Source organism: Trachinotus anak, unplaced genomic scaffold (assembly GCF_046630095.1).
Source record: "Trachinotus anak isolate AG129_WGS33_773 ecotype Australia unplaced genomic scaffold, CSIRO_AGI_Tana_v1 ptg000014l, whole genome shotgun sequence".
Lineage (NCBI taxonomy): Eukaryota > Metazoa > Chordata > Actinopteri > Carangiformes > Carangidae > Trachinotus > Trachinotus anak.
The window spans coordinates 2,638,318-2,663,866 of record NW_027273865.1 but is presented as its reverse complement, the minus strand read 5'-3'; the positions used below and the strand labels follow the sequence as shown (position 1 = coordinate 2,663,866).

Sequence of the window (25,549 nt, the reverse complement as noted above, 5' to 3'; positions counted from 1 at the left end):
CTGGCTGTGAATCAGTTTGACTAAAAGAAATCTGACCTGTTTGTGCTGTTTCCTGTCAGTAGGTGATGATTTTCTTCAGAACAGGATTTGGATCCTGCAGGTCCTGCAAGACCCAACAAGAAGAAGTGCAGGCACAGGATGTAGGGATGATACTCATCCTGATACCTCAGCTCAAGGTGCCTGCAGTGGTGTCATTATCCAAAATTTAAAGATCCCATATTTTACACTTCTCCTGGGTTGATCTCCATCAGAGGATATATTTGTGGTTTTAAGAACCAAAAACCATCTCAGTGTAGTTTTACATCTCCTCTCTCAGGCTTCTCTCTGGAGCTCTAGTAACAACAGGTCAGTCAGCCGTGATCGAAGAAAAATACAGCAGCTCTCAGGTAATAAACACTCAGAGAAACCAAATCCTGCAGGGTTTGCTGGTGGGTCCAAATCCCTGCAGCAGGTTCCACATCTGGTGGGAGCTCGGAAACCAGAGGAGTGGAGGAACATAGTGTCAAAATGACACGTTCAACCACCACATGTGGCTTTAATATTTGTGCATCTACATACTTCTGTCCACGTTCCTGCTGGTTTCCAGCACTGTGATCTCTGACATCTCTGTCTGTGTCTCCTCAGTGATCTGCTGGAGGATTTAGAGAGGAGTCCTCATGCTGCAGCCATCGCTGAGTGCTTCGTAGAGAGGGTGAGTACAGTACAGCTCTATGTGTGTGTATGTGTGTGTGTGTGTGTGTGTGTGTGTGTGTGTAAGGTTGTTAGTTGACAAGAAACATGACACTGTGGACCCCAAACACTCAGTAAACCAGTTGAACTGCTCCCTCCATTCGCTCCAAAACACGCACACTCCTGCTGTGTCTCAAACCGACACCCAATGAACATGTTTACTGTGTGTGTGTGTGTGTGTGTGTGTGTGGACAGTCGTGATATTGTCCTCACGTGTTGCAGAGACAGAGACAGGCAGATCTCCATCAGATTTTCTGTTGATATTCATGATGAGAGGAAGAGTCCTGGTCCTGATTCTGGTGACCTCTGACCTTTCCCCCTTAGCATCTGGTCAGATTTTAAACTTACACACCAGAGAGATGAATATCTAACACAGAGACTGATGTGATCTCATCCCTGGTCATCAGATGATGAACCACGTAGATTTTAATGCCCTTTGGACAAACTTTCTATTTTTGGCTCTAACTGTTCAGACTCCAGTCATGCAGGGGATCAGGTTCGGAGGGGGTGTGATGTTATGATAAAACTGGTTATTGAGCTTTCATAACAGTATCATACCAGGTCTAGTGTCTTATTAGGAAAATATGAACTGTAAATCAAAATGAATTGGGCGGCAGGCTGCGTGTGGCCTGAGAGCCAGAGGCCTCTGCTGGTCGATCTCACTGTTCTGAGCTCACTGTGACGACTCACAGGAGTTCTGCACATGTTGATCAGACTGTAGTGAGGAAATTAAACTGAAACTGAAAACGTGCTGATCCAAACTGGACTCTGAGCTCTGTGTGAAGTGAAACATTTTTCTGTTCAGCCCCTCACTGTGAAGTTGTGGTTGATATGCAGCCTGTGGGTGAAGCTGGTTGAGCTGTTGATTGTTAGTCCTGTTGTGTGTGTGTGTTACAGTAGATTTAAGTGAAATTGTGCCTGTGTGCGTCACAGCTCTCAGACTTTCACTCTCTCTTATTGGTCTCATATGTCACCGCCTCACACACTAATAATAAACAAACTGTTTCTTATGATTCTGCTTCATATGACTTTGTTTCTTCTGTTCTCCTGCATGAAGCTGTTCTCTGTGAGACTTTAATGTGCAGGGTAATGTGCTGTGTTAGGACTAATGATCACGTGAGGGTTTAGAACTCTTTCAAATGACTTCTGCTGGAGTTTTGATTATTCCAAGTGTCACTGTAGCTCACGCTCTATTGGATTCATCTACTTATTTCTAAGATGAAGTAACCTGAGCTTCAGGTGGTTTCATGTTTGTTCAGACTGAATCTGAACTGAGCTTCCTGTCAGCAGTGGACATTAAATTAAACTGTTAGAGAGTTATTTTAAGACCTGTCTGTGTGTGTGTGTGTGTGTGTGTGTGTGTGTGTGTGTGTGTGTGTAGAGGGTCTGACACAATGCTGTCTTTCTCTGTGACCTCCTGACTGATGGGAAGTGATGGTTGGAGCAGCAGGAGTCAGAGTCAGAAACAAAGAATGAGAGTGACTGATGCTCCGTCCTCACTGCTGCGTTTTCGTTTTAAAACTCTTTTGCTCTTTTACTCTTCTCTGTCTAAGACTCCAGGGTTGTGTTGTAGTCTGGACGGACATAAACAGAGACCTTTGGAAGTGATGACGTAGACACCCACGGTGGCTCCTGATTGGCTGTTATCAGCCTGGACTACCAGTGGTGAAACAACATGGATAATGAATGAAAGTGTTAGTGACCTTGTTGTCTTTGCAGCAGCTGTTGTTCAGTTAAATTCTATACTTGAACTCTACAACTGTCTTTGCTGTTCCTCCTTCGGAGGATTTACTGCAACTAACCAAGTGTGGACGTAGCCAGACTCTTACAGGTCCTTACACTGACTGCACCAGACCTGCAGATACACAGTAGCTGCATCAGTCTGGTACAAAGTCTGTCCTCTCTCACTGCCTGAGATAAATGTCTAATTGTCTACTCTCCAAATCAAATCAAATTACGGGAAATGTCTTGTGTAACTTCCTGTTTAGGCAGATTGAGGGGAAAGATATCGACCTTTCACTGGACCAGGAGAGATGTTGGAATGTGTCTGTGACATGAGGAAGTTTGTTATGTCAAATTCAGCTGACTGTGAATCTACTCTTCACATCCTCCACAGATCATCAGAATATATGTGACATCATCAGCACAGATATTAGATATTAAATCATTAAATGTTTTGTATGAATGATTATGAGAAATATGATCTAACAGGCAGAAACCAGTAAAAATAATTGTGTTCCTCTTCACATCTCTTGTGTGAAGTGAGGGATGAGTGGTGGAGTGATGAGAGAAGACGACTGTCTCCCTCATCCTCTGACATTAACCGTGTTCTGTCTTTTCCTCAGAGCGAAGCCTTTGACATCTACACACTCTACTGCATGAACTACCCAAAGTAAGTACACACAGACACACACATGCACACACACGCATGCTGAAAATACATCAGAAAGAAAGTAGAAGAAGAATAACTTTGAACAAATTCATAGATGAGAGCAGGTTCCCGGTGGTCATCATATGACCCTGGTTCTCATCCAGATGGGACCTTTATTGTGATGACGGTGTATTTAGAGAAGGGAAGAGGGCAGGTAAAGACAGGTGAGATGAGAACAAATATTATAATGAATATATGATACAAATAAATAAATTATAAGAGACATATTCAGAAAACAGAATCAAAAAATGTTCAGAGCAAATGTGATGTCATTAGAATGAATGAAGAACAGATGCAATGAATGTTTATGATCACAGGTAATAACAGATAAAGAAACACACAAGAGGTGAATATGAGATAATGACTGAGCAGATAAAACAGGTGAGATTACAACATGTGCATCAGTGCAATAAAAACTGCAAGAACAAAATAACTGCAAGTGAATTTGATCATCATTATGTCAGAGCACAAGACAAAAGATGAGACTAAATCTGAATAAAAAAACAGAGGAAGCCGTGGGGGATTATGGGAATTGCACAATGATAAAAACAGGGACTGGTCCAGTGAAAACTTGTGGTTGACATCCTTGCTGGCATGCAACTGCAACACTTTCAGGGGAACCACAATGCTGACACATGCACATAGAGGCTATGATGTCACTGACAGGCGACCAATGAAACAGAGTGTCACCATGATTAAAATCACAGATTTGTCTGTTTGAGAATTGATGGAAACATTTGTGATGATGTAAGAACACAACTTAAAAACATGTAGAACACAGGTCTGGTTGTTTTTAGACATTTAGTGTGGAGAATTTACAGATTTTAACTTTAATAACTACTGTTCAGATGTTTAATATTGAATATTCCTGCTCCCCAGAGGATAAATCCCTCAAAGACCCCTGACCTTTAGTGCAGCGCCACCAACAGGACAATCTTTACATGTTTCACTCCACTGCATCACCAGGACTGTGTGGTTTGGCTGCGACGAACACTGCTGCCTGTAGGGGGCGCGGGCAGAGCTTGACTCTTTTGTTTTATGTGTGTTGAGTGAGTTGATGCTGAAACCTGTCGACACTCTGCTGCAGAGCCTCAGCAGCACTGAGCATTTCTCTCCTGTCTGTTCCTGACAGACAAACTCTGGAGGAGACGTGTGGTTTATGAGCAGAGAAATGTGTTTTAGTAGAAACACGAAGAGAAGTAAAAACTGCTTTATGGAGCAGAAGAAGAGTTTGGAGCAAGAGCTAGATCTAATCCACCACATCACACACACACACACACATAGACAGACAGATGTTTGGCTGAATGTCTAAGTGTGTGTGTTACTGTGTGTTTCATGTCTCAAACCAAAACTCTGGTTTTGATTCAAAGTCGTGAATTTGAACAATGGATGTGGTTTTTGGTTCTGGTCCTGAAAAACAGTGAAAACACAGTCATGTGCTCTTCATCTTTAAAACATTCTCAACTCCACGTTTCAACAGTTCCACATGCTGATGTTTGTCTTTTTTTTGATCAATTCTTTATTTAGAAAATCACTAGAGTCACATTGTGCACCACTTTCTCATCTTCTTAAACCCACCACCTTTCCTAGAGCAAGCACCCAATGTTAACACACACAAACACAAACACACAAACGCACACACTGGATTCTTAAAACCAAGGTTTTGAGAAAGTTGGTTACGCTGTACTCTCTCTAACCGATCTGTAAGCCACATCTCATGCTCGGAGAGTCTTAAGGCTGGCTGCATGCGCTCTGGCCACAGACCCCTTCATCAGGACAATATCGAGCAAGGAACTGGCCCTGTGACACCGGGGGTGGTGGTGGTTACCATCTCAAGGCCAACATTTCCTTGGCTGCAGTGAGTCCAGCCCATAGAACACATTTCTGTTGCAGAGTCGCTCCTCATCTCTGCTGCAGGCTACAGACTGCAGGATACATCAGCTGCTACCTACATAACACACCCAGATCTCAGCTTTCAGTAGTTGCATTGCATTGTGGGTAAATGTGCAGAAGGTGCTGGGTTTTCACTAGGAAGAAGAATGTTTGGAATAAAAAAAAAGATATCTCTGGAGGCAGGACACAGTGGTCACAGCTCATCAGATGTTCCAGCAATCAGATTAGAAAAGGAAACAAAATTAAGAACGGTGTGGGGAGAAGAGAGGCTGAGTGAGGGACACCCAGAGGCTCAGATTGAGTTCGACCAGGAAGGTGGATTGAGGAGGACTTGGTGTCAGAGTGCTGGGCTGGCAGACTGCTGTTCAGATAGTTAAATACAACAACACACTAATAGTGTACAAACATGAGGGGCTGCAGGGCTGCAGGAAAAAGACAGAAAGGTTTTGGCACTCAGCAGGTACTATAGACCTAGACAACTCCAAGAGAAAGTACAGTTTATTCAGAAAATGATAAAAGTGTGTGTGGTACCGAGATAAACCCTGACAGAGAAACTCCATCGAGCACAAACATTAAAGTAGTTTTCAAAATGTTGTTGTTGCACACACCATCATTCCTCACCATGTTTTTTTATTGTGTGTGGGTGTGTTTGTCTTTTATTCTGTGCAGTCTCTTAGAGAGTCACTGCTAATCTCACACACCATCTCCTCTCCATCAATCTGACAGACAGATGTTTGGCCTGACTGGATCACTGCCCAGCTGTGTGTGTGTGTGTTTGCCTACATCTGACAGCATGTTAATAAACTTAAAACATTGCATAAAATACACAGTAAAAGCCTTCATGAACATCCATACCTGCCTGTGTGCATGCGTGTGTGTAAGTGTGTCTGTCAGTTTCCATTGTCAGCATAAAAGTCGACCCCTCCTTCACCTCACTCCGCTCTCTGCTCTCTGCCTGTCGCCTCCTTACAGCTCCATTAAACTCCAATAAAAATAAGTAGGTCAAATGCTTTCAGACCACCAAACCCAGCAGAACCTCTCTGTGTGTGTGTCCAGTTTTCAGGGCTGCATCGCTGCTTCTTCTGCTGGATCCTCTCTGCCCCACTGCTCCTCATGCTGACTTATTCTGCTGCTGCATGTTCCTTAAACATGAGGGTGGGACGGTCCCCAAAACACATATGAAATCTGTGAACTGACTGTCACATTACCGGTCAGTTGGGTCGATCAGCCAGATCAACCCCCTTTCCTGTCACATCAAACATACAGAGCAGCCAGGCCCCACACACACACATAACTCATAAACTCAGATTGGTACACGTGAAGCTGCTGTAAAAACAAGCAACAAAGTCCTGCAATAAACCAACAAGACCAGGTTAAAACCTGGCATCTGTCTGGACCGTGTGTGGTCAATGTGCGAAACTGAGAATGTAGTTGAAAACTGCTGTGGAGCCGCTGTAAACAACTTTGTGTCGTATTCTCTCCTCCTGTCTGTGCTGACACAGTATCTTAATTCAGCTGAATTCACTACGAAGCTGTTCTCATTGACATGTTTTTCTGTTTGTGTCATGTGTAAACGCCCCATGACAGAAACTGTTTGAGCTAAATCATTGCAACGGCCAATGAGGAAACTCCAACTCAGTCACATGGCATTTGACTGACCAACGGTGGAACAATGATCAGTCAGTCAGTCAGTCGCAGACATTCACGATTATTGGACTGCCCCTCATATAATCCACCCTTATACACTCAACACAGGTGGGGGACTATTTTGTTAAAGGGATTCTAAGAAATTGCTTTACTTTCATGAAATTTTCAGTGCATCCTCACCTGCTTCTTTTTGTCTGAGATTTTCAGAATCTCACCATATCTTTGGGCGCTGGTGCAAAACTTGGCTGGTGAGCCCCAGTGTGGGTTAATATAGCACCAACACAATACTGGTTGGTGCTACGTTTAACCAGTACCCATGGGTTATTTTGACTCAGCGTCAGCTGGATCAAATCAACCCCTTGTCTTGTGTGGGTTTCTACCCATAGGTACTGGGTAAAATTAACCCATTATTGCACTGGTGTTGCAGTACATTTACCCACACTGGTACAATTTTTAACCCACTAATTTTCACTGTGTAAGGTTTTAATTTAGATTTTGACACCAAGAATTACACTAACAAGCAGTGAGCCTGGGACTTTTGGGTCCCCGAAGCAGTTGCCCTCTTTAGCAGTCAGGACTTCTGTAAATTTGTGATGTCACAACAAAGCAGTCACTGCTCTCAGCCTGAGTGTTTACCTGAAATCTGATATATGTTTATGTAATCACTCAGAAAACAGTCATGAACACCAGGAACCAACAACAAGGCCTAAACAGTTAAATATACAAATGGACACACACAGATTTAGTTCACAGTGAACACTCCCTGCTTTGACACTGTGGCAGTTCCTCTGTTTGTCTTCACTGGACAACGTCACTGTTCTTCTGATCTGGTTACCTCACGGTGAAGTTTCTGGATCCAAACTTGGTCCAAACTCCCCTGCACCCACATAATAATGGTCCATGTGGGTAGTGATGGTCTGGAACCAGGAGTTCTCTGATTGAAAAGTCAGTTTTGGTATATGATCAGTATTTGCAATTATGCTAAATACATAAATTCAGTCAGTGAGCATGTGTGTTATTTTCAAATCAAAGTGCTCAGCGTTATTCACAGTGAAACAGTAATGTAATTACCAGAAGTGAAGACAGTTGGTCTCTGTCAGCGTCTACTCTACATTTTTCCACTGTGATCCGCTGGGTAATATTTGGAGGGAAATCTGCTGGATTGCAGGTTTGTGAACTCCAGTGCAGCCCCGCTGGGAACATGAGATGAGAGTCTTTGTTTGGTTAGTAATCCTCCATAAAAAGAGAAACACGCCAAATAACAAAATGGCTCCAGGAATGCAGCTTCTCTGCCATCTGAAATTGCCAAAAGCAGAACTGAAGTGCTTTAAAGAAATCTTTTCTCTTTCACAAATATCATAACACTTCGTATCAGTGTAGGCTAATGTTTCATGAAACAGGCTGCTATTAAAATGACATTAACAGACATGGGTCTGATCTCACTGCGTAGATCCAGGGGGATGACTGAGACAGATGCTGGGCTAATTTATGCAGCTAAACTCCACTTGGATGTGTGTGCTGTTTGTAATGCTGTAAATTGATGAGCTGTAGAGCCAGGGGGCTTTGGAGGCTGGGCAGGGGTGATGTCTTTAAAGCCAAGTTTTAAGAGAGTAGGGAATTGTTCCAGCAATGGTCAAACTGATGGCACATGAAAGCGAAAGTATATCTAAAAGTAACAGTGCAGGTTAGTGAGTTTAGATTAAGTGAGTGGTGTCATCTTACAAACGTTCACTGACGTCTTTAAAGTTCTTCTCCAGACATTTTTTAAACTCTGCAACAATTCTCTGCTGTAATTAATATTCAGTTTAATGTGGTTTTACCACATAAAAAAATGAAAAAAAAAGAATTGTAAAACTGGGTCTGAAGCAAATCTACTCTGACTTCCTCATTGAGAAATCTGGATCAGGCCTTGGCCCTGCCCACCACCAGCTGGCTCCAGGTGTCCAGGTGAAAGAGCAGAGAGTATGAAGATGGTTAGAGGAGGAAACATCAGAGAGACTCAGCCACATGTTTGAGCCTCAGTCAGACCCAGACTCAGATGAGGAGTCCTCAGAGTCCTGAGAGGGTTGAATTGGACAGCCCTCTGAGGACATAACAAGCTGTTGTAGCATTGACCTGATCCCTGATCAGTGCAACCACAAAGGAGCAGAGCAGGGATTTGTGGATAACAAAGACAAGCAAAACTTTAGTCTCACACACTCTCCATGAGAGTCATCCATGTGGCCATGGTAGTTTATGGGTGTGGATGTGATGTGTGCAGCTGTACATTGTTAGCTGCCTCTAACAAGTGATACCATGGTTTCTGTGTCGACTGAAGATCACTTTGATTGGTTCAAGCAGAACAACTCTGACATTTTGTATGAGGTATGAGTTAATTTACCACAAGGCAAAGCTGGAATATTTCAGAGTGATGGTCACAGAGCTCACATGGATAACAAAGGATACATGCATGTTAACAGCATACAGTCTCTGACACCCTATCATTTGCTGTATATGATACTGACATAGTGTCATTTGGATGTTGGAAACTACTTTTTGCAAATGCAAGCAAAACTCAAAGGTAGAGTGAAGGGGAAGGGAGAGAGTTGAAGAGGTCCGCAGTGTTTTGAGTGGCTGTGCAGACCGGAGGCTGGTGTCAGGTTACCTCTGATTGGTGGAGATGAATTCAGGCTCTTGGGAGTAGCTGTAATTGCCTACAGTCTGTGAGGTTATGGAAGCTTAGATGAAAACTGGCTTCAACCTGTACATATTAATGCCCAACAGAGACCAACAACTGATGTGTCTCTGTGTGTATCAAATCAAATTACAATCAAATTGTTTAGAGAATGACACAACAAAATAAATTAACAAATTAACCTCTGCACATCTTTCATCTGCTGCTGCTGAGTTTCATGAGTCTTTCGTAAAGGCTGATTTGATGGGAATTTTTACAAGTACGGTTTCTAGGAATGTCTCTGGTGTACATTTTTCAGATCTGCCATATGCTTTGACTTCTTCATGCAGAGGGCGGTGGTTATCTGAGGCTGAACTCAGTTTCCTCCAGTCTGAGATCACAGATTACAGACTCACTTCTCTGAGACGACTGTGAAGGCCCGTTGGTCCATGAGATTAGTATGAATGAAAATGTTTAGGAATTCAGGAGAGTTACACTTATGGCATTTCTACTACATTAGAGCTGAAGGTACAAAAGTCCAGTTAGTGTCCCCTACAGGCTGCAGTATTCAATACAGTCACAATATGAAAGTGTTGAAACAATCAACAACATACTTATGTTTTATCTGTTCTTAGAGCCTTTTAATGGAGCTCATTTAGTTAATAAGTCATTAAAAGGGTTGACGTTGTGGCCACCGTGGTGGGTTAGACAAAAGCTGATCGAGCATCAGAAGCTAGAGCCAAAAACTGAACAAGGAGAAGTCAAGTCAGTTTTTATTTGTATAGTGTCAAATCACAACAGAAGTTATCCCAGGATATTTTTCATACAGAGCAGGTCTGTAATATTTTATTATGTTAATTACAAAGACCCCATATTTCACATTTCCCCACATGTGCTTTGGGGAACAAACAGAGTCAGAGTGATGCTAGTGGTTGTAAGAGGGTCAAGTAGGGTGGGTGGTGGGTTTTAGACAATGATTCAAGATATATAGTCTCAAAATGTGTTAATTGGATTATCAATAGATGAAGAGTAGCAATAGAAAGGACAACAGAGCAGAGAACTGCTGTTTATCTCTTGAAAAATCATCACGTGTGTCACAAGATGAACAGCGGTCCTGACCTGACATTGTGCTGGATCAAATGTTAGATGCACAGACTGACATTTGCCTTAGTCTCTGCATCTGTGAAGCAAGAAACCCAGCCAATGAGTTCTGCACAAACACAGCCCCAATGTCATCCCTCCCCCATAATATTATACCCTACAGCCCTATAATGACTCTTTGGCACAGAGCATTAACATATTCAGTTTGGGTGCACAAATAATAGCCTACTTCTTTCCTCAGAGGCCAAAACTGAGGTTACCATTCATGTGTGAAAGGCATGACGGGCAGAAACTTAACAAAATCCTTAATAATTTCAGATATATTAATGTTACTTTCTAAGATTATTTGATAAACCTGCAGGTGAACTGTGTTTTGGGGATGGTTTCTCTGCTGAATACATCAGTGATGTGTCTGTAGAAAATATTACTGCTGTTCTGAATTCCTGGAGCCCTTCCTGTGATGATTAATGTCTATCTTGAGGAAAAGAGCCTCATCTCTCCTCTTGAGCCCCATTGCTACCTTGACCTCCTTCCTCCTATCCTCTTTCTCCCCTTCTCCTTCTTCTTCATCCCCCTTGCTCAGGCTTCCCCCTATTTGCTGCTCTCTTCCCTCCTTCCTATCTCACCACTGGTGTCCAAAATTCTTTGGCTCCACTCTGTGATAAATGTTTGTCAGAGGACCCAACAGCTGAAGAGTCTCCACCTCCACCGTCCCCCCTTTTCCTCTCATGTCTCCTCTTTCTCCATCATCTGGACAACGTTTCGTCTTCCTCCTCAGCTCCTCTCCTTCAAATCTTGGTCAAAGAACTTACAACTGCTAAGGAGTTTCCCTTCTCCTTCATCATCTCCAGGATCATCCCTCATAATCTACAATATTCCATTTCTTTCTCTTTCATCTTCTTGGCTGCCTCAGTTTCTTTTTGTCTTCATCCTCTCTTTTACTCTTTTCTCTTTGTCCTCTTCGATTTCATACTTCCATTGTTCAAATTGTGATAAATGTTCACGCCTCCAATCTCCCCACTTTCTTTCTTTCTTCCCTGAACTTGTAATGAATGTCTGTCAAGGCTCCAAACAGCTGTGGAGTCTTTTTCCTCCTTCATCGTCTCTACATAATCTCCTCCATCTGTCTTTTTCTTCCTCCTCTTCATCCATCATTTCTCCACCTCCTCTTCGATCCCTCCTTCCTTTGTGTCCTGATGAATGTTGGTGAGCGTCGAGGAGTTCCCTCTCACCTCCTGCTGCTCCGTCATCGTCTAGACCTCCTCCTCCCTTCTTTGTTCCTCATTTCTTCTTGTTGTTAAATTTCAGTCCTTCTGTCTTCATTTTGTGAAAAATGTTTATCAGAGGAGTCAATTGCTGAACTGTCTCACACTGTTGATGCTTGTAATCTTACCCGAACATCCATCAGCCTCCATCCATGGTCACTGATTCTGATTCTGGGTCTGTTTATCGAGTTTTAATTGAATCCTGTATTCGTTTCTGTCGTATTATTTGACTGGCATTTCATGATTTTGTACTTTTGCTCTTTGAGTCAGATCACCAAGCACTAGAAAAGATTCTGAACAACAATATGAGATAAAGACAAAAGACTAATGTTTGATTTCACTGGCCACTGCAGTGTTGGATGATGTTGCATTGTGTTTCAAAAAAGTCAACTTTTTTGAACACAGTCATATCTACTCAAGGAAAGTTGTGTTTGACGCCCAGTTATTTTCACACAGTGATGAAAGTTTTTAGCTTTTTCACTGGTTCGTGAAATTATAAAGAGGGTGTTTATGTAGACAGAAGCTCAGAAGAGCAAACTGTCAGTGCTTCAGGAATCAATAAGTCCATTTCTGAGAGGTGATATAATTAAACACACAGTATGTAACTTTTGCCACTAAAAAAGTTACAAAAGTCTGTGGCTGTGTCCAAAATCATTCACTACCCCCTATATAGACCACTATATGCTCATTTTGTAGTGCTGTCCGAATATATAGTAGGAATTATTATACCCTGTATAGTTAACTTTGTGACATTGTGCAACATGAAAAGTAGTGTACAACCAAGGGTCACTACCAACACAACCAATGCTTGATGATGTCATGAAGTAGCATGGGATCGTGGGAGTTGTAGTCTTCACCACCATTGTGGTTTCATTTTAAAAGTCATTGTTTCACTGACGCTGTACAGCAGTCACAGGATGTCAGGGAGGGGCCAAATGAAATGGAGCACTACCCTGATTAAAATCACAATTTTCTCTGATTTGAGAATTGATGGAAACATTTGGGATACTGAAAGAACAAAACTTGACAACATATAGAACAGAGGTCTGGTTGCTTTTAGACATTTTCATGTTGAAAAGTTACAGATTCTAGCTTTAAGTTGTGCATGCATGTCAAAAACAATATATGTCTGTTAGTGCAGTAATGATACTGTTATTATAATGTAATAATCTCTCTCTCTCTCTCTCTCCCTCCCTCTCTGTCTCTCTCTCTCTCTCTCTCTCTCTCTCTCCCTCCCTGTCTCTCTCTCTCTCTCTCTCTTTCCCTCTCCACAGCTCGGTGGCAGTGCTGAGGGAGTGCATGAAGAATGAGAGCCTGGTTCATTTCTTCCAGGAGCGACAGATGACTCTGAACCATTCGTTACCTCTGGAGACGTACCTGCTCAAACCAGTGCAGAGAATCCTCAAATACCACCTGCTACTACAGGTGATACTGCAAATACTACCAAATACTATATGTAGAACCTCCAACTAGTATCACCCATAAGTACAGGTAACTCCCCAAATACTGCATGTACCATCACAAGCACTACCTGGTCCTATAGGTGACATCTCACATACTACCAAATACTACATGTAGTACCTTAAATACCACCTGCTACTCAAATACTTCATGCTGTACTTCACGTAGCACCTGCTTCCACATGTTTTCTGCTCTTCAAATGCTATATGTATTGCTAAAACTACCAACTACTACTTCAGGTGTCAATATAATACTACTAAATACTACATGCCACACTTCACATACCACCCACAGCTGCAGGTGGCACCTAAAATGTAGTGCTTCAAATAACACTGAATACACTTCAAGTAACTACTGAAATACTACATTAATTACTTCAAGCAATTCCAAAACAGCAAATACTTCAAATACTACCAAAATACTACATGTAGTATATCAAATACTACCTGTTGCTCAAATACTTGAGGCTGTACTTCACATAGCACCTACTCCTACATTCCCACTACATTTCTTTGCAGAGCTTTTAGTCAGTGGAATGAATATACTTTTATTTAAAAAAATGTAATAGACCACACACTAGGTTCATCACAGGAGAAAAAACAATCCCAGCCAACTCCTCCACTGTCAGTCATGTTTGAACAGCTTAGTTTGAGCCTGTCAGTGTCCTAATGATGCAGAGGTCATTTCTATCAACTTTGTATCAAATTCTACGGTTTTTTATCCTTCACTTCTACAGCCAGTCAGTCAGTTGTTTCAGAGTCATTAGGTTCTCTTAATGTGGGACAATGCAACAATGTGTGAATGTAAAATTATTACCTTTGAATACTAAAAGCAAGTACTGCAGTACTGGATTTTATTGGAGTAATATTTGTTCAGAAGTACCTATACTTTGACTCAAATACTTGATTTGTGTACTCTGTCCACCTCTGGTGGTGTGCAACATCTTGAGCTCTGTGAAGACTCACTGAGGCTGAAAGATTCCTCAGAGGAAGCTGATGGATTCATGAAGCTTTGGTGTCCAGGCAACATGTCTGCATCCTGTCTAAACACAGCCTTTGGCTAATATCACACAGCAATAAAACTTCTCCTCCTCTGAACGAGATACACGCAGTGGAGACAGAGGACAGCTGAGGACACAGACTCCTCAGCTCGTTGCCTCTTTGATTTTAAAGATGAACGGCTGCAGTGTGTGTCCCACATGTGTGTTTTGTTGTGAACTCACATCTGTAGGGTTTGACTGTCGTCAGAGCCCAGGACCTACAAAACGAGTATGAGACATCATCATGTCAGATGGAGGCCACCACAGCCTGTGGAGAATACTTTGTTAAAATTTGCAGTGTCAAGTAAAGAGAAATGTGTAACACAGAGTTTTCCCTGTAGCAAGATATGACAAGATAAACTATGAACTGCTCCAAACACGCAGGCAGAAATCATCCCAGACATGCACACGTGTACACAGATAATATATGTGACCAGACTAACCCTGTCCCACTGCTTCTAACGTCCAACTCATGTGATACGATCACAAGTAGTCAGCTCTAAGATCAGGTGTGAACGCACCCAAGAGTTTTTGTTTAGAAACGATTTGAAAAATGCTTAAATCACAAAATCAAGATTAATGTTTCATTTATGAGCCAGCGCGAGTAATTCTCTGGAGTCACCACAGCACAGCAGTTGGTGCAATTTTCCAGACACACCTTTATGTCTGAGCTCCTCTGGGTAAATGAAAAAGAAGTGTGAGCCATGGCAGCTGCAAAAGACGATGAAATTATATCGAAAGAAGGTCATGTTACTTCAGTCATATGGGCATGATTTGGTTTTGCAAGGTCAGACCCGGAACAGATCACCGTGCTGTGCAGAGTTTGTAAAAGCGCTGTTAAAACAAAAAATGGCAGAACTACAGACCTATTCCAACACCTGAGACAAAAGCATCTGGTAGAATGGGAGCAATGTTTTCTCTTGAGTTCATGTAGGCAGAACAAAATCGATTTAAAATCATAAATCTTCCAGAACGCGGAAAAAAATTGAGATTGAATAACCCTATCGCCCAGCCCTAGTCCCAACACAGTTTCATATTGAGCTGAAAATATTTCACTATTTCAAATGAATAAAATCTGATTTCAGTCTAGAGCTGTGAGTAGAGCATTGATCGACCCGCTCATATTTAGTCAGTCACAGCAAAGTGAGGGATTGATGGTCCACAGTGACCTGCAGCATGACGCAGGTGGTTTATTTTATTACCATTTAACCAATACTACAAACTCTAACTAACCTTAACCAAAGTGCTTTTGTTGCCTAAATCCAACCACATGCAGGACACATGCAGTCATGCACTTTGTGCGTCTGTCATCCAAGTCCGCCACCTCCCTACAAGCTCTGTGTGTAGCACTGCCTTCAATGGAAAACATATTCCCTCCAAACATAGTTTAGGTAGCAGGAACATTTTCCATTGCAGTGTAACTGATGAAACAAATTAGAGTAGAAACATAATTTGTAGGAGAGTTGCCCAGTAAAGATAATAAGAGGGATTCCTCCAACAGCAGATCTAAACCAACCAACCTCGACACAAATACAATACAAAATATCACAAATTATTACACAAGGTGTGATAGACAATCATCAAAATCTGTGATGCAGGTGATACTTTCTTAGGGGAATTTATTCAACTCAGACACCCAATTGTAAAGGATCAGAGGCTGAAAATACATTTTAAAAATAAAAAGAAATTGTGTCTGGGTGATAATCCATCCACCATGAGACTTAGCATGTAACTACTTATTTAATAAATGGCAGCTGTCACTTGAATCATCTGTCAAAACTTTTTGCAAATGTCTTAACACAAGCATCTGAAGATGTTCAGCTGATGGTCTCATCCACAACACACACTTTCAAGCAGAAACAACACACACACACACACACACACACACACACACACACACACACACTTACATAAGGACACACATTTGCAGCTTTTCCCAATAAACTTTTTGAGTTCCTTAACTGGTTTCAGTCCAAGCCCACCTCTGAGAGGGGAGAGGGATGATGAAACTGAGAGCAACTAACACACACACACAAACACACACAAACACACACACAATCCTGTCTCCAGCACATTGAATTACAAAATTTACATTATGGGGACTTGCTTTTTGTCCCCATAGGGAAGACAAGTCCCCATAATGTGAAAGTGTCCCCACACTCACACACACACACACACACACACACACACACACACACAGACACACAAATTCACACACACACACACACACACACACACACACACACACACACACACTGTCTCTGATGTTGTCTACAGTGGCCAGTTTAAACACTGGTCAAACATATGTTTGGATCTGTGCTGGGATTTTCCCATAATCCTCAGCTGGTCCCGCTTCAATCATTTCTGTGATGAAATGCTGTGTCAGCCAGTGAGCCGCTGATTGTTTTGTTCTGTTTTATTCTTCTTTGTATCCATTACTTCAAAAAACCTTCATAGACTGTAAATGTTTCCATGTGTCAGAAATGGATGTGACTTGTCAGACAAACACCTGTTAGTTAATGTTGTGGAAACTTTCCATATCGCTCCCATGTCTGAATTTTACATTGAAGGTGTTCTGTCTCTTCTCAGGAACTTTCCAAGCACTTTGATAAAAGTGCCCCTGGATACGAGGTTGTCGAGGACGCAATCATCACCATGACTGCAGTCGCCTGGTACATTAACGACATGAAGAGGAAACAGGAGCATGCTGTGCGGCTGCAGGTAAACACACACACACACAGATTGTATGCTGTATGCTGTACAGTGTCGTATTTATTCTCCGGAGATGTTTTTTTATGAGGCCTATAAGATTGTTTGGAGTTGAACTAAGTTTGCATTATTATTATTTGGCACCAAATCTGACCAGTGTTGGTCTTGTAGAGCCAGGAGGAGTGTTTTATTATGACAAAGAAGTTTGTTTAATGTAAAGGACGGAATTTTAACCAAACCAGCATCTTTTCCTAAACCTAAAAAAGTCATGACCGCTCCAACAGGTAAGCTGCCTGCTTATTATTATAACCATGGCGATGAAGGTCCAGTACACCTGCTGCTGTAGTGGCACTATTTCAGGAGACACTCCTGTGGGTCGTATCAGGAGGTTTGAGTAAACGACCTGTGTGGTTGGAGGATTCAGAGCATCACTTCAAATCTGTCTCTGACTCTCAAACTTTACAGTGAGAAATGCAAAAGTTGTGCATTGTTGATGTGAATGATTGTCCGCCTCCTTGTGTCAGCCATAGTGTGTGATAGATGATTGTGCGTAATGTGGATATTCAGTTTTACAGCCTTAAGATCAGTATATATGTTTGTGACCCAAGGGTCTGACTTACCTTTGCTGAGTGGACACAGGTGAGATGATAGTGAAATATCAAAGTGAAGAAAAGTATATATTATATTGAGTATTGAACTAACACACTGCAGAACCACAACATAAAAACAAACGTCCCTGTGCTTTTTACAGCAGCCACACAAGAAACACATCTTATCTAAAGAGCTTTTCTGTTGTGTAAAATATATTAAGTTTTTATGGAACTTACTATTGAATAGTTTCTTGTTATTATTAAGGACACCTGCAGTCTTAGATGGTTTGGGTACTGGCAGAGAGACTTTATTTGATGTAACAATATTAAAGGTGAGTCACTTTTCTAATTTCACGACACACAATGGTGCAAATGTCTCATCAGTGAAGCAGGACAGTACATAAAGTCCCACATCACCATGAGACTGATTCCATAGGAAAGATTTCAAACTGCCCCAGAGGCTGAGTAAATCCTGGACCTGCTGTAAGTCATTAAACCTTTTGATTAACCCACAACTGCACAGTGTTCAAGCTCAGAACAAAGCTGCTTCCTTACTTCCTTAAAAACTTGACAGATGTGAGTTTCCACAGCCCTGCGCCTCCTCTCTGAGCCTCCAGCCAGCTTCTCCTTCACGGGCCTGTACAGAGACAGACAGGCAGCCGGAGGTCGGCTGGGTGACCTTTAGGTGTCGAAGTCTACAACCGCTGCGTTCCTCAATCCCCCCAACACGTGTTCACTTCATTACACACAGGAACATGTTATTAACTTGTTCCATCACACATGGACACGTTCAGCAACCGTTACAGACCTGACAACGCGCGTGTGTGTGTGTGGGTGTATATGTGTGTGTCGGCTTCTTCTCACCTCCAGCCACGTTTTCACACTTCTCCTGTCATCTCTACTTTGGTCTTTGTTATGTAACATCTTCGACTGTTTTGCCTCTAATTTAGTTTTGACAGACGTTTTCCTCACTCTTCTCCACCTTTGCTTCTGTTCCCTTTGAGTCAGATCAGTTCAGTTCACATTAAAGATGCCTGAATGAAAACCCTGTCCCTGTGCCTGTATGTCAGGATATAGTGTCAGCTCATAATCAGCTCTAACAAGCAGCTTCCATGAGTCCAAAACAGTTTTTATAGATATTTGACTGTACTTTTTTTAAAATTATTATTTGATGATTTTGTTTGGATTACCACTTAATGACATCTGTATGATGATGATGTGTGAGCCACCAGAGTACGTTACCGTATGCATCTATTTAAAGTTAAGTCAACTTTGTTTCTGTAGCACATTTAAACACAGTGTGAGCTGACACCAAAGTGCTGTACAGAGGATGTTAGAATAAATAAAGCAAGTAAAACAAATATATAAAATAAGTAAAAACACAAGGAAAGGGAACTATATATACTGTATGCAGAAACTTATAAACATACTGACAAAAACAAGAAAACACAGAGCAAATACACAGTTATGCACCTGACAACGGACTAAAAGGTTAGTGAGTCAAAAAGACCAGTGAATAAAAAATAGAGATGGAGGTAGCACATCTGATATCTGATTCCAACTGGTTCCATAATTTTGGATCAGCAACTGCAAAAGCTCTGTCACGTCTTAGCTTTAGATGTGATCATGGGACATACATCAATATCATATCATCATATTACACTTTATTTTTTTAACCTCCCAGTAAAACTAATAGTATATGAGCAGCTTATAGAGTTTAAGGTCACTGACGGCACACAGACAGATGAGGCAGAGCAGCAGCAAGTTCTTCAGACCATCAGAGCAACGCGAGAAATATTCACATATCTGGTATTATCATTAATTCCCATGATGCTGCTCCTCTTATGCCGTGTGCACGTAGGCAGACGTGTGAGTGAGTTACTGTGGTTGGTGTCTCTGTCACCTCAGTCTAACCAGTCTAGACCAGTACAGAGGGCTGTTTCTTGACTGGATCCAAGAGGTTAGGTGGTGTAAAAAATAATAAAGATAAAGAAATCTGTTTTAAATTACAAAAACAACCACCCCCTCCCACCACCACCCCACCCCCAGAGAAAAAGTTGACCCACCTGTTAGTCCTGTTAGTATAATTTGCTCTGGGGGTGTGTTCAAGCTTTTTAGTGTCAGTCAACATCCTTGCAGCTGCATTCTGGACCAACTGTAAGTGAGATAATGAGAGACTGGGAGGGGGCCTAGATACAGAGAATTACAACAGTCCAGTGGAGTTGTGATGAAGGTGTGGATTACTTTCTCCATATCATGGAAGGACAGAATCGGTTAACATTAATTTAAGACCTAACTGCTGTTACGCCTGCATTCGTTTAAAGACTAGGATTCCTGAGGGACCAGGGCAGAGGCAGATGAAAAGTAATGGAATGAAAAATACTGACCAGTGTAGACGTCATTATTATTGTTCAGATCATGACAGTGAGGAAACCAAGTGTCTGATCATTGAACATCTGTAGAAGTTGTTTGAAGATGTGTTCCAGACAATCTGACTGCTGGAACACCTCTGAAGTGTAGATGTCCACCCACCTTCAGACACAAGTGACCATAATCCACCTGTAGAAGGTGCCTGTGCACCATCATCTGTACATATCACTATTTTTTTCAGCTTTATTTTTTACCATTTATTTGTTTTCTGGATAGCTTTGAACCCTTATGATACCCTGAGCTTTTGCCTCAAGGTTAAGGCCTTGGATTACAGGAAGGGCTCTGGTGGTGGATCCTACATTAACAGGTTGGATGCATCTGGGGGGACCAGGTTGGTTCATAAGGAGCAGTGCAGGATCCTGATCATGTAGTACTGCTGCACCTGCTGAGCTCCCACTGTGTCTCCTGCATTAGAAATCAGAAGAAGTTTGATTATGATTCATTGAAGTTGGATAAGGCTTCATGAGTCCTCTTTAAGCTTTAGTGTGATTTTAATACCTCTGGGTCTTTGTATCTACACACTCAGTAGAAATACAAAATCAATCATGTCAGCACCATTAACCACAATGAGTGGTCCACTAATCTCAAACTGTATGACTCTCACACACACACACATTTCTACATCTCTCTCCCATTCCTTCTCCCAGCTGGTTGTGTGAAATCAAAGGTCAAAGATCATCTCCACAGCTGGAGTCACTGCTCTGGCTCATCACAGGAACGGACTCATTAACAAACTGTTGTGACTCTTTTCTGGAAAACACTGAGTTATCCAGGTTGTGTTTGACCTGACTTTCACAAGTTTAAACTTTAACCTCTGAAAGTTCACAGATCAGGAAGCGCACAGGTGTTGACCTTTGACCTCTCAGCAGCTGGGCCAGGGAAGGGGGAGAGGTTGAAACATTGAAACCAGCCCAGATGTCGGAGAGGTCAGATGGTTTGTTTCTCAGTGTTTCCTGACGAGAACATCTTGTGACCATTTTTGCATGTGCTCTAGATTTAAGAACAGAGGTTTTCTTTTGTTTGTGCAGAGAGGAAGAAGCATCATTACAGAATCAGTGCTCACAAAACACCATATGAGGTTACGTGAAAAACAAGATTCAGTAGTGACAGTATTGACATTAGCTGCCAACTCAGTGACATACAGTAACAGACAGAAAGAAGGTTTGACATGAAGTTAGTATCTCCACCAGAGTGATTCATGATGAATACGCAGCGGTCAAGGAGATGTGATGTCACAGCGATGGATGACAGAATAATAAACTGTAGAGGACATCACACCTGTCAGAAAATCAGCAAGCCATGATGATGATGATGATGATGATGATGATGACGATTCAACATTAGATTAATTTTGTTCTTCATGTTTTATACAATCATATTAAAGCATTGTAATTCTGTAATAAAACTGTGGGAAAAGGCAGATTGTCTGTACATGATTTGAAGGAAAGTCTGGACGTCCAGCTGTTTGTTCATAAGAGAAAATCAGAGTAAAGTTCAGTATAATCACTTGAACGTGCCACTGAAGAATCAGTCTGGTTTTTGCACAAGACCTAACAACTCTGTATGGAGCCACAATGACTAGAAACCTCTACAAATCACACTATAGTAAAGAACCAACCAATAAAATAGTTGTCTTGTCGTGCTGGTCTGGACGATCATTATGTGACGTCTACATTCCAGGTCTCTGTAGAGTCAGTGTACATTTGATAAGAGGAGTTCTTGGTGGTCATTGATTTTCTTCAGGCGAACAGAACAGAAAAAACACCGTTAACCTCAAAGGGTATACACAAGGTCACAATCAAGAGTATTGGAGTCCCATGGCATTTGTGGACTACAAATATGGAGGACGAAGGATAAAATGTGTGAAACAAAGATGGGAAACACACACACAAACAGCTGCAAACTCACAACAACAATACTTTGAAAACATCAGGAACTTGGCATTGGACCTCACAAAACCTAACTACTGCTTAAACTATAGAAGGATTTGAGTTTTTATTGTTTTAATCAAATGGATTAATAGACAAAGCATAGAACTCAACAGGCTGCATTGAAAGCTATTCAAGAACTTCCACCAGATTGTATCAGAAACTGTGTATGCCTGATTGATTGGACTGATCTGGGTGCAGCTCCATAGAGGATTTCAAGGTGATCTTCAGTCCTACAGAGATTCTCTGTAGACCTTCTCTGTACATTTCTCTACTGGTGGCACCTGGCTCTGTGCATCGATCATGACCTTGGTGGGTGTGGAGTGTTTGTTCCAGAAGCTTCTCTGTGATGAACCTCTGACCTGTGACATTTCACCTCCTGCTGACAGGAAATCGAGTCCCTGCTGGTGAACTGGAGCGGGCCGGACCTTAGCGGGTTTGGAGAACTGGTTCTGGAGGGTTCCTTCAAGGTCCACAGAGTGAAGAAGGAGAGAGCGTTCTTCCTGTTTGATAAGATGCTGCTGATTGCCAAGAAGAGGCTGGAGCAGTTTGTCTACAGCACACATATATTCGTAAGCTCATCAACAAATATTTCACCATTTCACAGTGATGGACATCCTGATTTAAAGAGTCACCAAGCCCCTAGTTTTACTGTGCCATGATGGTGGAAGTGCAGACAATGGTTTACTGGTCATAAAAATGGTCAAAGATAGTGAGGGAAAATGAAAAATCTGCAGCTTTTTGAGTCTTCAAACTCGCAAATTCAGATTAGATAACATGTGGAACCTGGAAGACCTGTTCTAAAGGTCTGTCACTTGTATATTTTTTTGCCCTAATGTCTATGCCTCTCTGCTGCAGTGTTGTAATCTGCTGCTGGTGGAGACGCTGAAGGATCCGTTGTGTTTCAAAGTGTCAGACCAGACAATTCCCAAACAGCAGCACGTCGTCCAGGTGAGTGTTGGAGTGATGTCCTCACCTCAGGACCCAAATCCTCGTCCAATCACACAATCATGTCAACAATACATGAACATTACATCTGATTAATCTGCAACTATTAATAAGCAATTATGTTATTTTACAAGTAAAGGAGTCAAGCATTCACTGGTTTCTTCAGTGTGAGGACTTTCATTATACATGTGATGTACTGTACTCAGCTTTTGGCCTCTTGTTTGAACAAAACAAGCAGATTAGGAAATTGTGACATTTATCACTGTGTTCTGACATGTTATAGTATAAAGTATGAATCAATCAGTCAGTACTTGTAGCCCTAATGAATGTTGAAGGAACAACCATGTCACAGAACCATTAACAAATGACACATATTTGTAGATGGAAAGTAATAACTACAGTAAGGTTATTGGTTACAGTGTCTAGCTGTATGTTCTAACTCTGTATGTACTTCTGTCATTCATGCTGCCTCAATGTGACTTTATGCAGACAAAGAACCAGGAGGAGAAGAGACTGTGGGTGCACTACCTCAAGAGACTGATCGTAGAAAACCATCCTGCTTCTCTCCCACAGAAGGTAGGAGGAGGTGGAGGGGTAGACTGACACCTGAAAAAAGTAACTACACCTGTCATGTAAGAGTCAGTTAATGTTTACTTCCATAACTACAAAATTATATCTATAACTTCTGCTGTCATCAGTGTAATTACTGTCAGCACTATGATTGCTAATAAGTATCAGCATAGGACCTTAGGCACTAAAAGCTGAAGTTATAGTAGCAGTTGCATTGCTAGTTTTTGAAGCAAACAGTAGGATGTAGTATTGCTGTTGTACTAGTAGTAGGAATAGTAGTTTTACTGTAGTACTAATAATAGTAAAAGCAGATGTAGCAGTAACCGCAGGAACTAAAACTACCATGTTAGTTGTAGCAGCAGAATTAACTGAAGTTGGACAGTAGATGTAGCATCTTAATTGGCAGTAACATCAGTGGGTTTGTCTTTGCTGCCACCTGCTGGTCATTTACACAAACTCCTCACTGCACTGGGATCTGGCAGAGGGAAAACTTGAGGTCCTAAAGTCCTGAACACTGCTTTATATTCTGTTTGGAGGAAATACATCAAAACCTAAAAAAATGCACACAAAGACACACACACACACACACACACACACACACATTTATACAGCTGTCTCCGTGGGGACCTGCCATTGATGAAATGCTTTCCACAGCCTCTTCTCCTAACCTGCAACGTCACTCTAATCCTGAAACCAAGTCTTAACCTTCAAACAGCCATTCAAACTGATTGGGTCCAGCATTTTGGTCCCAACACACGTGCGCGTCCACTCATGTTTTAAACTTGAGGCTGGAGCAGTGACCCAGGTAAAAATCGACATCAGATCCATTGACAAAATCACACCGAACTACCCAACTATATGGTTTACAAAACGTCTGACTGTTGGAACTGTGAGGTTGACCTTTTCCCCTGTTTCTCTGAATTAGGCTATTTTTTCCTCATGCCTTGAGAAACTCTGTCTGCAAATCTGATGTGAAGAATCCCTGACCAAAAATATAAGAACTGGGAGGAAATAAAAATCACTCAGAAAGTACAGACCTCCTACTGATGTAACTGTGACTTTGTACAAACCTGCAAGCTCGACCATGTGGTGCTTTCAGAGGTGCTCAGGTCTCTTTGTGCAGGTTTATTGTAAATGTAACACAGCATGCATTAGGACAAGTCTTTTAAAATGATCAAAGAAATGTTTCAGTATCCAGGACTTCAAAGTCGGACCCTAACCCACGTAATAAACACAGTATCATTCTTTCCAGGCAAGACAGGTCCTGGGAGACAACTTCTGTCAATGTGAGTTCACACACACACACACACACACACACACACATACACACACACACACACACACTTATACTTCTATCTTTGTGAGGACACTCATTGACATAATGCATTCCCTAGCCCCTTACCCTAACCTTAACCATCACAACTGAGTGCCTAATCCTAACCTTGACCCTAACCTTAACCTAAGCCTAATTCTAACCATAACTCTAAAACCAAGTCTTAACCCTCAAAATGTGATTTTAAGGTGTCTCAAAAAGTGAGGACTGGCCAAAATGTCCTCACTTTCCCAAAATGTCCTCACTCTGTTAGTAAAATACTTTTTTTGGTCTTTGCTATGTAGCAAGTACAAGTACACACACACACACACACACACACACAGTTCTGTTTACAAGCATTTTACCATTTAATCATAAATAAAGCAACTGTAAATGGCTGTTTTTAGTGTGTGCTGATGAGGTGACATCACTTCCTGTGTTTCAGCCCCTCAGTTTGACCAGGACAACATGAAGAAATCCTCCGCCTCGCCACGACTGGATGATATCTACAGCTATCACAGAGGCAGGCGCCAGTCAGGTCAGAGATAGTGTTTCTTTGTGCTGCAGTTTATACCAAAAATCATAAATGTAGCTTCATCCCTGAGATACAAACACAACAGGTTTTCATTTGAAGGGCAAATGATTGTTTGAATTTGGAATAGGGTTTAGTTAAAAACATAACTGAGGGTCTGCGGCTCTGTTTGTCCCTCCAGAGCCTCCAGAGCTGCTGATGTACACACCTGAGAAGTCCAGGAAGGGTCTGCCGCTACTGCTGGAGGGAAACCTGCCCTACAGACGCACCAGGAGACAGTCAGGTACACAGAGACACCTGGGGACAGTCAG

The 25,549-nt window shown here is 41.9% G+C and overlaps 1 protein-coding gene across 1 annotated transcript in view; it reads left to right on the top strand.

The window, feature by feature from the left end:
- Positions 1 to 25,549, top strand: part of plekhg2 (pleckstrin homology domain containing, family G (with RhoGef domain) member 2) — a 96,461-nt gene that overhangs the window by 67,698 nt on the left and 3,214 nt on the right. The window contains exons 6-15 of the mRNA XM_071495932.1: positions 625 to 691; positions 3,075 to 3,121; positions 12,994 to 13,144; positions 16,809 to 16,940; positions 22,266 to 22,448; positions 22,735 to 22,827; positions 23,314 to 23,400; positions 24,647 to 24,680; positions 25,152 to 25,244; positions 25,420 to 25,521. Coding sequence (XP_071352033.1) covers positions 625 to 691; positions 3,075 to 3,121; positions 12,994 to 13,144; positions 16,809 to 16,940; positions 22,266 to 22,448; positions 22,735 to 22,827; positions 23,314 to 23,400; positions 24,647 to 24,680; positions 25,152 to 25,244; positions 25,420 to 25,521 — 989 coding nt within the window. The remainder of the gene's footprint in view (positions 1 to 624; positions 692 to 3,074; positions 3,122 to 12,993; positions 13,145 to 16,808; positions 16,941 to 22,265; positions 22,449 to 22,734; positions 22,828 to 23,313; positions 23,401 to 24,646; positions 24,681 to 25,151; positions 25,245 to 25,419; positions 25,522 to 25,549) is intronic.